Below are 11,767 nucleotides of genomic sequence, written 5' to 3'. Positions count from 1 at the left end.
AAAAAAAAAAAAAAAAAAAAAACTGGATTGCATATACATTCCAGCTTCCTGGTTGGAAAGCTATACAGGCAGGCTCTGCTGACCAAGCGAGCTAGAAGGCTGCTCCCTGAGTCACCCCCAACCTTGGGGGATCCGATTACTTGACCACGTACCCGCTCCCATACGTAGCTATCAATAGGCAGTCTCCCTGTTTTTAAACCACCTCAACATGTGGCAATTTAAAAAAAAGTCAGAGGCACAGGGAAGCAGGGCCAGGGACAGCTTCTCCAATCATGGGTCCTGGGGCTCTTTGGCTTTAAAAAAAATTCACCATATGCCATCCAGTTGGGCAGCACATTTGGCATTTAAAGCCCATAACCGAAGAGCCAAATAGCTTCCCTGGCCTCCAGAATTTTACAATCCCCACACTTATACCCAGCTAGGCAGCAGGGAATGCATTTAAAAGATGTGGGGGCTGGAACCAGGCTTCAGAACAGCCTTCTCCAGCTCCCAGGGAATGTCCTGTGGCAGCAAGGCTGCTTGAGTTCAGGCAGTCCTGCAGCCACAGCACAGCTATCTGCTGATCCCTGCATACCTACAATTTCAGCTGGAGGCATGCAGGAAACAATTCTCCCGTGGCAGCCTTGCAGCCATGGAAAAAAGTGTGTCCCCCTCACCCTGCTTTCCAGTGGAAACAGAGGCATGCACCAAGCGGGATTTGGGAAGGGGAGAGACAGGAAGAAGGGGAGCAGAAAACACTCCTAAGGGATTTTCAGCCCCACACCTGCCTCCTGCTACAAACCTTTGGGAGAAAGGGAGGGGGAGTAGAGGGCTGTGGGATAGTAGGCTTCCCTCTCTTGTGAAAGAAGTGTGTAGATGTTCAAGTTAGATTGGGAAGAGGAACACCTTCCTCAAAAGATACTTGATCTAACTTTTCGTGGAAGAGCCAGTCCTCTTCCACAAGAAGTATCTTGAACATCTGTATGTTTTCTTTTTGTGCTGGGAGAAAGGCTTTTCTCTTAGTACAAATGGAACAACCATATCCAACCAGAGAATAAGTAGAAGGGAGTCTGTTTCACTAGCCCACATTCCCTTCTACAGCCTGGAATACAACCCACAAATCTAGTCTCATTACTTCTCACCTATCATCAATCTGTGAACTCACTGGCAAAGCATCCTCATCCTTTTAGCACCATCCACAGAGTAGAGGACTACCTACCAATGCAGGGGTGGGCAAAATACCGCCCACAGGATGGATCCAGTCCACCAAGGGTATTTTACTTGGTCTGTGGAGCGTCCCCCGGTCCTACCTGGCCCAGATGCAAGGGGCAGCCCTAGCTGTGGCGCATGTGGCCAGTCTCACCACCCTCAGGTGTGCAGCAGGATTGGGGTGCCATGGCAGCCACACTCGCTTCCCACTGGCCCCCACAGCAGTGGCTCTTTCCAGCTACCATGCCAGTCTCCACTGCTGCCACCAGACCTGGCCCCCGGTGTCTGTTCCAGGGTTGCCAGACAGAATGGATGAGTGGAGTCTCCACAGAGACCAGCCTGGGTCCCATGCCGTAAGGATGCACTTGGCCAGGCAAATGGGATGGGGCTGCTGGTGGGAGGGAGTGGCATCCAGCAGTAGGACAGATAGGCACGGCCAGGGCTAGGATCAGGATTGCAGGGTGTTGACAGCACGGGACTGGGGCCTGGAGCAGAGCCACGACCCACTGCCCATAAGTCCCTGTTACGGGCACCAGTTCCACAGGGAGGGGGATACAGGCAGTGGATCACAGCTCTGCCCTGGCTCCACACTATAATCACCTCATAATCCCAATCCCAGTCCTGTACCTCCCACTCCCAGACACTGCTCCCCACCTGCCCATGGCCCCATCCCATCCACCTAGCCAAGAGCACCCCTGCCCACACAGGTCCCAAGCTGGTCTCAATGGAGACCCTGGGGATTACCAGGTGGTGACAGGTTGGCTCAGGCATTTAGAGAGTTTTGGCAAGTTCTTGTGGAGGAAACAGGTACTGACTCAGTCGGCAACAGCTTACCAAAATTCCTTAAGTAGCCCTCTACTCCAGATAATTACCCACCCCTATACTAATGCCATGCTTCTACTAGTTCAAATGGCAGAGATATGAGCAATGGATTTTAAGGTGCTGCTAAACATCTGCTTTTTCAGTCTACTTAAAAATAAACTGACATTTAGGTAGCAAGTTGAAGCACACAGAAATTAGCAAGTGGCAGAATTAAGGTTGCCTAGGCAACCTTATTTTCTCTTCCTTGTTCACATGAATTATGATACAAATCTTTAACATGATCACACTATGAACTTTAATTGCTCCATTCCTTCTGATATTCACCGTGAATATATTTATATCCTCTCAACCTTCATATAAATAACCATATCCTCTCTCAACTTTCATTTCACAAAACCAAGTTCCTGTGATCTTTACTCAATTTCAGTAACCATTTTAGCCCTTCACTATACTTGTTCCAGTATAAATAGAGTAGATTTTGAATGGTGATCAGTAAATAAGGTATATTACACACATTCAATGGCCGGGTCCACACAAGCAGGGGAGTGCCTTTGCAGCAGCACAAATTTGTGCTGCTACTTTGTGCCACAGTGCACACCCCTGCCCATGTGCTTTGCAGCAGGTGGGAACCAGCTGGGGCACAGGGTGCCTCAGCAGCAGCTAGCTATCTCCTGTGCTGAGGCAACACCACAAACCACGTGTGTCTGCACATCTGGATCCAGGCCAACGAGGATGAAAAAACTGAATTGCCAATTAAGCAGAAATCATCCTGTGCACTGAATATAGCAGAGGTCCTGTAGGAAATGTAATATATTCCCATGCAATTAGACAACTATCACAATGCATATATACAGAATGCCAAACTAAAATTCTAGTGTTTTCTAATTTTTGACTTCACAAATTTGACTTTTTAAAAATGGAGGACTGAAACAACATGATTTCACTGGTTAAAAACAAGCAGCAGATAGAAAATGTATACCTTTCACAGGTGTAATGCACACAAATCTGATGTGTAGTTACATGTGTAGAAACTGTGGGGGATAAAGTAATCTGGTATGTTATACATATAGTTTTATCCAAGGCAATACCTGCTCATTGTCACACAGTGACAAAGCACTATACTAGTGCCAACTGTATGCAGCTACTCCCAGATAGCTTCCTATGGTTCACTCCAGATCACAGTGTAATTTACAGTGGTGTAGAAGAAAAGTCAACACAGTTACACAGATGCAAACACGCTGCCTGTTCTTGATTGTCGGCTGGGTGTAATACTTGCCACTTTAAAAGGAAGGCAGCTCACAGAGATGTATGACTAAATATACCGGAAGAAACAAAGCTGAAGTCTCTGGCAGGTTACATTTCACATAATATAAATCTTGCTTGCAAGAAAAATGTTTGGAAGAGGGAAAAGGTACTAATATTCAGTGATAATTATGTAGGCTATCCATCTTAAACCTACTCTATTATTGTTCAGTGTACATCTAGGACATCAGAGGGTTTTCTAGTAAATGCCCATAAAAGCATATATTGGTGCTTCCAGTGAAAAACAGAGCCAAGTCAATAACATCTGATGAGCTCATGACATGAGGCATGTTAAACAACAGGTACAGAAAATGGTGTCACAGAATACGGAAAAAAGGTAAACACCCTCAAAGCACAGTTAGTCTATAGTTTTGTTTTTTTTCCTTGGAATATTTATACATAATTTTGTTCTCCTAGAAACTCCCAAGAAGTAGCACTACCAGAAGGTGGGAAAAAGGAGACAAAAATGAAGTCATTTACTTCAATACAAAGCTGTCAAACTTCACCTTGAAGATTACAAGTGCTTAGCGCTTTGAGAATTTACAGATGATCAGGTTGTGATTTCAGACATCACTTGTGTAACTTCCTTAAATAGAAATTTGTTGAATCAACATATGCATTTCCAAGGGCTGGTTTTGCAGGATAACAGGTTGATACAATACACTATGATGCCTGAACTGGGTATTTGAGTTGATATGGATTCACCTTCATTTCTTCTAGTGTGCACCATAAAAACAAACTTCAACTTCCTGAAGTGACTAATTCTACCATGATAATATACAAGGAGAATGTTATACATATTCAGAGTATATAGTTCTTTCCATTTTTCTTGCAAGAGGCTTGGAAGGAAAACAGGAAAGTGCATAGAAAGAACTCTCAGATGTGGTCTCATGGAAACTTTATCCTTCCAAATGATCACAAGGACACATTTCCATTAGGGGACATGTACTCTTACAGATTAAATAAATTGCCCAGAAGCAACAATCTTCATAGAAAGATGCAGGCAGGAGTCATGCAGCCATAGATTTTCTATTTGGGTTTATCCTTGTGAACAGAACTAGACATAAGGCCCATAAGGCAAGTCAACAGGTCTCAGAAATTCTTACTATGGAAATGAAAAAGCCAACTTTGATTGGTACATTTTGGATGCATGTCAAATACAGCAATCTAGAACAAGGAAATAATCTGTTCAGTAGCAAAAATCCCAAAATGACTAATGAAAAGCGATGATATTAAAGTACTTCTTTCAGCTGAAAATAAAAAACATCTCTTGCCAAGTCTTCTCTGCTGCTTACAGCAATTACAAAAGTTACCCCAAACATGTTATCTTTGCAGATGCTGCCCTCCAAGCTTCCACAAAGTTAGATGTAATGAAAAGATTTCAGTGTAGGCTGCTTGTTATCTTGAGACAGACCCAAAATCTAAAGAGAATGTTTTTGGTGGCTTCATAGAAAGACTGAAGATCTAGAGATCAAAAGTTTGCTTCTGCAAGGATGAAACTATTAAAAGGTGAGTTTGGATGCATCTCGTTCACTTTCCAAATCACTCTTGGGAGAAGCCGGTTAGGTAGGAACCCATGAAAGAAAAAAATCCCTTCCAGTGATCCATAACTCCAACTACTACTTGAACAAAACTAAAAGGTATTTTCCGTTTTCTAGCAGTACAAACAAGTCTGGGCAACAGAACTGTTGATATTTAAATAAAAAAAATACCACTTTGGTTACTTTTTAAAAAGCTGAAAATCCATTCAGAGCTGTGATCCAGAATGGGATGAAAACCCACATTCCAAAAAATAAAAAAAAGGTAGCTCAGATTAAATTTCCTCCACTGCAGAAAATTATCATATTGTAACTCTTGAGAAAAAAAACTGTACGGTACAGATTATCTTCATAACCTAGCACTTATTGTTCTGAATCTATAGTAGACCAGTCAGGACCCACTGGACAGGAGGGATAGGGCATTAAATAGGTAAATAGGCTGCTCTTCAGAAGAAAGTCATATCTGCTTTTTGAAAAAGGACATGGATGTAAAAATAAAATAGTGGCTCAGTACCAAATGGGAACAAGGATATGGTAATGGAAGTTGCCACATCTGTAAACAAAAATTTAGATTGCTTGATGCTGAAATTTTCTACAGAAAGAACTAGGCACATGAAATAGCAGTTAGAGAATATGGATCTTTAATCAATTTGGCATTAGTGCCCCAAACTGGAGAACTTAAACCATCACCTATATTAAAAGAGGGAAATACATAGCAGCTTTTCAATTTTCCACACTCCAATGCAGTGCAGTAGGGTAAAAAAGAAGGCTAAAGGCAACTCATTGCCAGAAGTGGCGACAGTGCGTTTCAGGTACAGGTGATCTACCCATGTCAGAAAAGTCATATTGCCAATTTGGGAAGTAGTGTGTATACCTGCCATACTGGAATCCAAGGTGACTGCCATGATTTCATGTTTTGGTCAATATTTCAGCCCCCACTAGGGCCAGAAAATTAATTCCAAATGACAAAGCTAATATTGTATGAATCAAGAAGATCAACTGTAATATTCTCATTGTGATAGCTAAACTGGATTCCACGATGGCTGCAGCAAATAGAGTTTTGATCATTATTAGATACCCAAAAGGTCTGCAAAATTGTTACATCAACTCTGTTCTGCTTCAGACTACCTCAATGCAAAAACCTCCGATAAAGACTGCTGACAAGAGACCTGCCTTTATTGCCCTTAAGCAAATGTTACAACTGGGCCAATAGTATCACTGAGTCTAGCAAAGCATGAGAGGTGCGACTTGGAATCTACAAGATGCATCATATGTCTTGAAGTAGGTTTGCAGTCAACAATTAGCTAAAGGAACTCCATGAATAAAACAAAGTACTCGTGAACAATTGCTAAATTCAGCACTTAAGACAGTATTCTTGACAGACTACTGCGTTGCATTGATCCTGTGATACAACCTTCAAAAGGTCTCAGATGGCACCATTCTTGCTACAGTTCTTTTACACACAAAGGACTTAAGAAAACTGCACAAGATAGAAGATGAAACGGAAACCCTAGCGACAACATCAAGTGAAGAACCCACTAGGACATCAAGCAGATCATCTACTCCAGTTCCCTGGAGCATGTACATATTCTGCCAGAAACATTCTAGTAAAAGTCCGTGTCATGTGTTGTTGTCTGAATCAGGCAATGCAATATACAAGCTGGCAGAGAAAAAAGAAGTGTTGCGCTGTCAAACTGGTGTCAAAGATCTAAGAGCCACTGAGGCACATTACCATCCTGAATGCAGGCAGAAGGAACAATAGAAGCAAGATCTCTCTCATTCCCATTCACATGTGGAGACTGTGCAAAAAGATATTCTTCTTCTCTACTGTGAAGCGAGAACACAGTATCAAATGATTGCTAAACGAAATGCTGGGTTTGCATGGGAAAATGTGTACACAGTCTGTAAGATACACTTGAAAGATATTGTGATTTAGAAGATGGTGGTGGTAAATGCCCTTTGACCACACTGAAGCAAGAACTTCAAACCTACTACAAGAAAGCCATTCAGTTTCAGCACTAAAGAAATGCAAATCTTCCGCTACTGTCTTTCAAACTGTGACAACTAGTAAAGCCAAACAAGCAGCTGGAACTTTGCATATAAATGAGGAAGCAGCCATTTGCCTGCAGTTCAGAAACGAGTTTTCAGACACACGATACACGTACTATGCTGCTCTCAAGATCAAAGCAGATTTGAAAGTTATAGTCAGTATGAAGGAACACAGCAACTTGAATAAAAGGAAAACCCAAAAATGAGTTCATTCCCAACAGCCTTTTAGCACTGGATACATTGATTTTGGAAGATGACAATGATGACTTAGGTCATGTGCAAGCTGAAAGTCATGTGCAAGATGAGAATCTAGACAAGAAGTATAGTGAATATGTCAGGATTTGGTTTACCTGTAATCAGGGGGCAAAAAGCTAATGCCAAAACATGCTGGGTTAAGCTTGTGGATACATTCACACAAATGCATAACATAGAGCCAATTATTAAAGTCTCATTTGGTGAAGTGTACTTGACCCTAATCCACCATATTGCCATCACTTTACCAGTGTGGTTGGCAAGCTGAACATGACTGTCATGTTGCTATTATAAACACGCTTAAACCACCTTTGGATAATAAGTTGCAAGTGCAAGACAAAATACTAGGGACCAACATGCTCGTGCGACAGGTTAATGTGCAATGCACTCCCAGTGGTACGAAACAGTGGTATGCAACAGCGTGCTGCAAACTGTATAATAACTACAGAGATTCAGAAACGGATTCAAGTGATGAAGAAGTCTGAAAAACTGCAATTACCATTGTTTGAATGTTACAGATACCATTATATTACCATTGGATCAGACTATTATATTTTCCTAATGCCCTGAGCTGAACATATGTCCATGTTTCATTGCCACTGAGTTATGCATTATTAATATCTGACATATTTCCATTCTGAAATTTTTAAAAAAGTAATTTTATTCAATAACTCGGACAAGTAGGCTAGCCTGAGTTACCATGTTTTCAGTACTGTAGATCTGTGATAAAATTTATAGTGATAGGATTTGTGAAGTTTCAGTATTAAAGTGTTGTTTACTAGGTTTTATAAATTATATTGAGTTGCTACATACATACTAATACATCAGCCATCTTGGAATCCAATATGGCTACCACAAAAGAAATTATATGACTTATCTCTTCAGTTCATATAACATTGGTTTCATCATAGGAATTAATTTTCTAACCCAAGTGGGGCCAAAATATTAACTAAGATGTGAATTCACAACAGGCATCTTGGATTCCAGTATGGCTGCTACATGCACTACTTGCCAGATTTGCAACACGACTTTTCCAATGTAGGCAGACCACCTCTACCTGAAGCACACTGTCAGCGCTTATGGCAATGAGTTGCCTACCACAACAAAATCTATAGATCTTATTGGTCAATTTATACCCTACTAGTTTGGTAATACATGCACAATTTTAAGGGAGACTATAACCAAAGTAACACTGAATCAAAATCCTCTTGTTTGTTATATGCATTTAAAAATACCTTTAAATATTAAATGTCCCTCTAATTGTCCCCAAAAAAGATCTTTTTGCAGTTACTTACTGACCATGTGTGATGTTCTCATGTCCCCCAGAAATATTTTTAATATTTCAGATGACAAATTAATAGGAAGGCAAATGTATTCTAGCTCTGTACCTAAAATCAGTTCTATATTGACTTGCAGTGACAGTATGGATAAAAAAAATCTGCAACTGCCTACTTACTAAACATAGTTGAAAGTGCCTGCCTTTCTTACACTATTCTAAACAAGATGTTTAGTTTAATTAACAGCTTTGTGGGATTTAGATTGAGGAACAAAAGGGAACAGAAACAGTTAATACATGGGTAACAATGCTCAATTCAAAAAGTTTCCCAAGTGGGACTACTATTACCACTCCCTCATGGAAGTTTGAACCCATATTTTGATTTTGATTCCTCCCTCTATACCCCCTTCACACCTACCTCGTAAAGGAAGCCTTATGAAAAAGTTGCACTTTGGACATATACACAGGTTAATAAAAAAAAATGCTGATTTTTGTTTCCTTAGATAGAAAACAGCATAGCTTACAGTACACAGTACTGTAGGTATTCAAAATATCTTCCTCTGACATGTAGACACTCATTACGTATCATACTGCTACAACAATATGAACGCATTTGAGACCCCCTGTATTTAACCAGTAAAACAAATCACTTGCCTAGGATCAATACCTGTTACAAAGGTGGGGTGCTTAAACACTGCAAGTTTGTTGCATATATTTGTTCTAAACCAAGCCCTACAAATTATATATAATGATTAAATTCCAATGGCATTTTCCTTTAAATAGTTTTTGGATCATTTAACATTATTGCCATATATTTCTAGTTGATGTTTTAAAGTCAAAAACTGAAGAGGAAAAGAAAAGAACTACTGTCACATAGACTGCTTCTCCACATTGAGAAAAAGAATTTTACTTCCTCCGGGAAACAAGGGCAGAGCCATGCACTAATCTAAGAGCAGCCACTGTATCAACACTTCCCAACTAGCAGCTTTCAGATTATCCCAGGAGATGCAAAGGAAAAAAGCAGTAGCATTAGTGAGGAAATCTGTATAATCCTGGATTTACTAACTTCTTACTCCATTTCTGCTCTCTTTAGTAAAGGTCAGCTTCTTAAGACTCACCACACTTCCTTGCTCCTGCCACTGCCTCCATGGCAAACATGCATGTCACTAACAACTCAGGAAGCAGTTTGCAAACCCAAAAGTTGTCTGTTTTTACGAAGTGATACCATGCAGTTAGGGCACTACAACTAACTCTTAAGTAGCATATAACCCTTTCCAAGTGTGAGAGAATGAGCAGGGAAACAAAAGAAGAAGAAAAAATAAGGAGGTACATACCAGTTTTTCAATTTCAGATTCAAGATTCTGGATGCAGTCAAGCTTTCTCTTACGACATCTCTGCGCTGCAATTCTATTTTTGCTTCGTCTTCGGATATCATGGATGCAATCCAGCTGTTCAGGGGTCAATTTGTGCATTTTCAGAAATGACTGGAAGTCATTTCGAGAAAGTGAAATGATCCTTTGTGCATTAAATGGCAGTTTTACCTACAGTATAAAGACAGAATTTTGAACCAAAAGGGAAATAATAGTACCAGGATTTTAAAATATTTTACGTGGTTTCTTAAAATAATTATGAACACACAACAGCAGTAAAACATATCTTAGTCTTCCATAAAGGAAGCAAGTGCTATCTTACATTCATTTAACTATACATAATCCAGAAATTTCAAGATAATGTAATTTAAACACTACATACGTTTATTGTTTTCAAAAGATTATTTACAAGTGCACAGAACAATTTTAGTTCTTAAATCCTGTGTAGAAACAAGTGTTAATAGTGGATAAGCCCTTGGGCAGGCACCACTAATATGATCTGAAGCTCTTTTCCAACTATTAATATACATATTATGCATATGTATATTTTACACATACCACACATGCAGGTGTCATGCGTCTAGAGACATTTACATATCTATTGTTCAGGGAAAATGGTTGAAACCTCTATAATTAGGCTGCCTAGCACTTTGGATACAAAACTGAGCCTGCCCTTATTTGTACATGCCTTATACATTTGCTTGTTTAACATTGAAAACCACCTTTTTTTAAAAAAAGAAAACAGCTGTTTTTTTTAAAGTCACCCTATTTATGGCCACTAAGCCATTTTGAGTACATATGCAGACTTAAAAAAAAAGATATTTCACATTTTCTCCTTTCATAAAAGCAATCCTTTCAATGTTTCTAGAACTGCTGGTGACACCAACATCTATCTAAAGCTATATATGAAATGCTACTCCCAGGGATGATGCTATTTACTTTAGTAAGAGTTTAAAAGAATGAGCCAAAACCAGCCTTGAAGCTGTCTTACGTGTCCCACTTATTTCCAAAAGAAGTTTTCCCCACTTACTCTGGAATTTAAATTTGGTCTCAAATCTTGAAAGACAAAACATTTAAGCATGCCAATATCTAAAAATCTAACAGAACTGAGTAACTTTCTGTACAGCTTGTGGGACTGGATTATCTATTTCACCTTTAGCTGGATGCCACGTTACAGCATCCATGACAACAAAGTAGCAGGAGAATTGGGGAAAGGAAACAAAAGAAGTGGGGAGAAAACTACAGGAACGTTCAATTGCTCCACAAAAACCCGAGATATTAACAATCATAACCCAAGCTACAGGGATGATTTATAGTATAAGAGCAATAAAAATACACACACACACAGAGAACAGGAATCCTAGAAACTGGAAATTCCAAGTTTTTCTCCTCCCCGTTTCAAAACAGGAAAGACATTTTTGAAGTTTTCCCATAGAAAAAATATTCTAGAAATTTTCTATCTTAATCTGTTGAACTATTTTGAGTTCCATTAAAATTTAGTATATTAAACTAATATTGAACCATTCTGACTTGGTCTAACCTTTCCCTATCAAATTTCATAGAAAATGTCACTGTCCTATTTTCTGACTGAACTTAATGATGAAAGCTGTTCCACTGAAAAATGTTAACCAGTCCTTATACTGACATATCTACCTCATCTTGCATGTTTATTTCACTGGTATGCAACATAATTCTGAGCTTTTCTAAGCCAGTTTCTCAAGCAAATCCCGGGACATCATTCTCCAATTGTCCTCTGTTTTGGTGAGGCCGCAGCTGGAGTAGCGTGTCCAGTTTTGGGCTCCACAATTCAAAAAGGATGGGGAGAAGCTTGAGAGAGTCCAGAGGAGAGCCGCACGCATGATAAGAGGTCAGGAAAACAGACCTTACGACAACAGGCTGAGAGCCATGGGGCTCTTTAGCCTGGAAAAGTGCAGGCTCAGGGGTGATCTGATGGCGACCTATAAGTTTAT

At 40.0% G+C, this 11,767-nt stretch overlaps 1 protein-coding gene across 3 annotated transcripts in view; it reads right to left on the bottom strand.

Annotated features, from left to right (window-relative positions):
* BACH1 (BTB domain and CNC homolog 1) overlaps positions 1 to 11,767 on the bottom strand; it is a 57,698-nt gene that overhangs the window by 14,583 nt on the left and 31,348 nt on the right. For all 3 annotated transcript variants that reach the window (XM_019528795.1, XM_019528791.1, XM_019528794.1), the window contains one exon: positions 9,762 to 9,968. In XM_019528795.1, coding sequence (XP_019384340.1) covers positions 9,762 to 9,968 — 207 coding nt within the window. The remainder of the gene's footprint in view (positions 1 to 9,761; positions 9,969 to 11,767) is intronic.

The sequence above is a fragment of the Crocodylus porosus genome, unplaced genomic scaffold (assembly GCF_001723895.1).
Source record: "Crocodylus porosus isolate Cpor-Errol unplaced genomic scaffold, CroPor_comp1, whole genome shotgun sequence".
In the NCBI taxonomy this organism is placed as follows: domain Eukaryota; kingdom Metazoa; phylum Chordata; order Crocodylia; family Crocodylidae; genus Crocodylus; species Crocodylus porosus.
The sequence above is the reverse complement of the archived record's forward strand: the minus strand, read 5'-3'. Positions and strand labels throughout refer to the sequence as shown.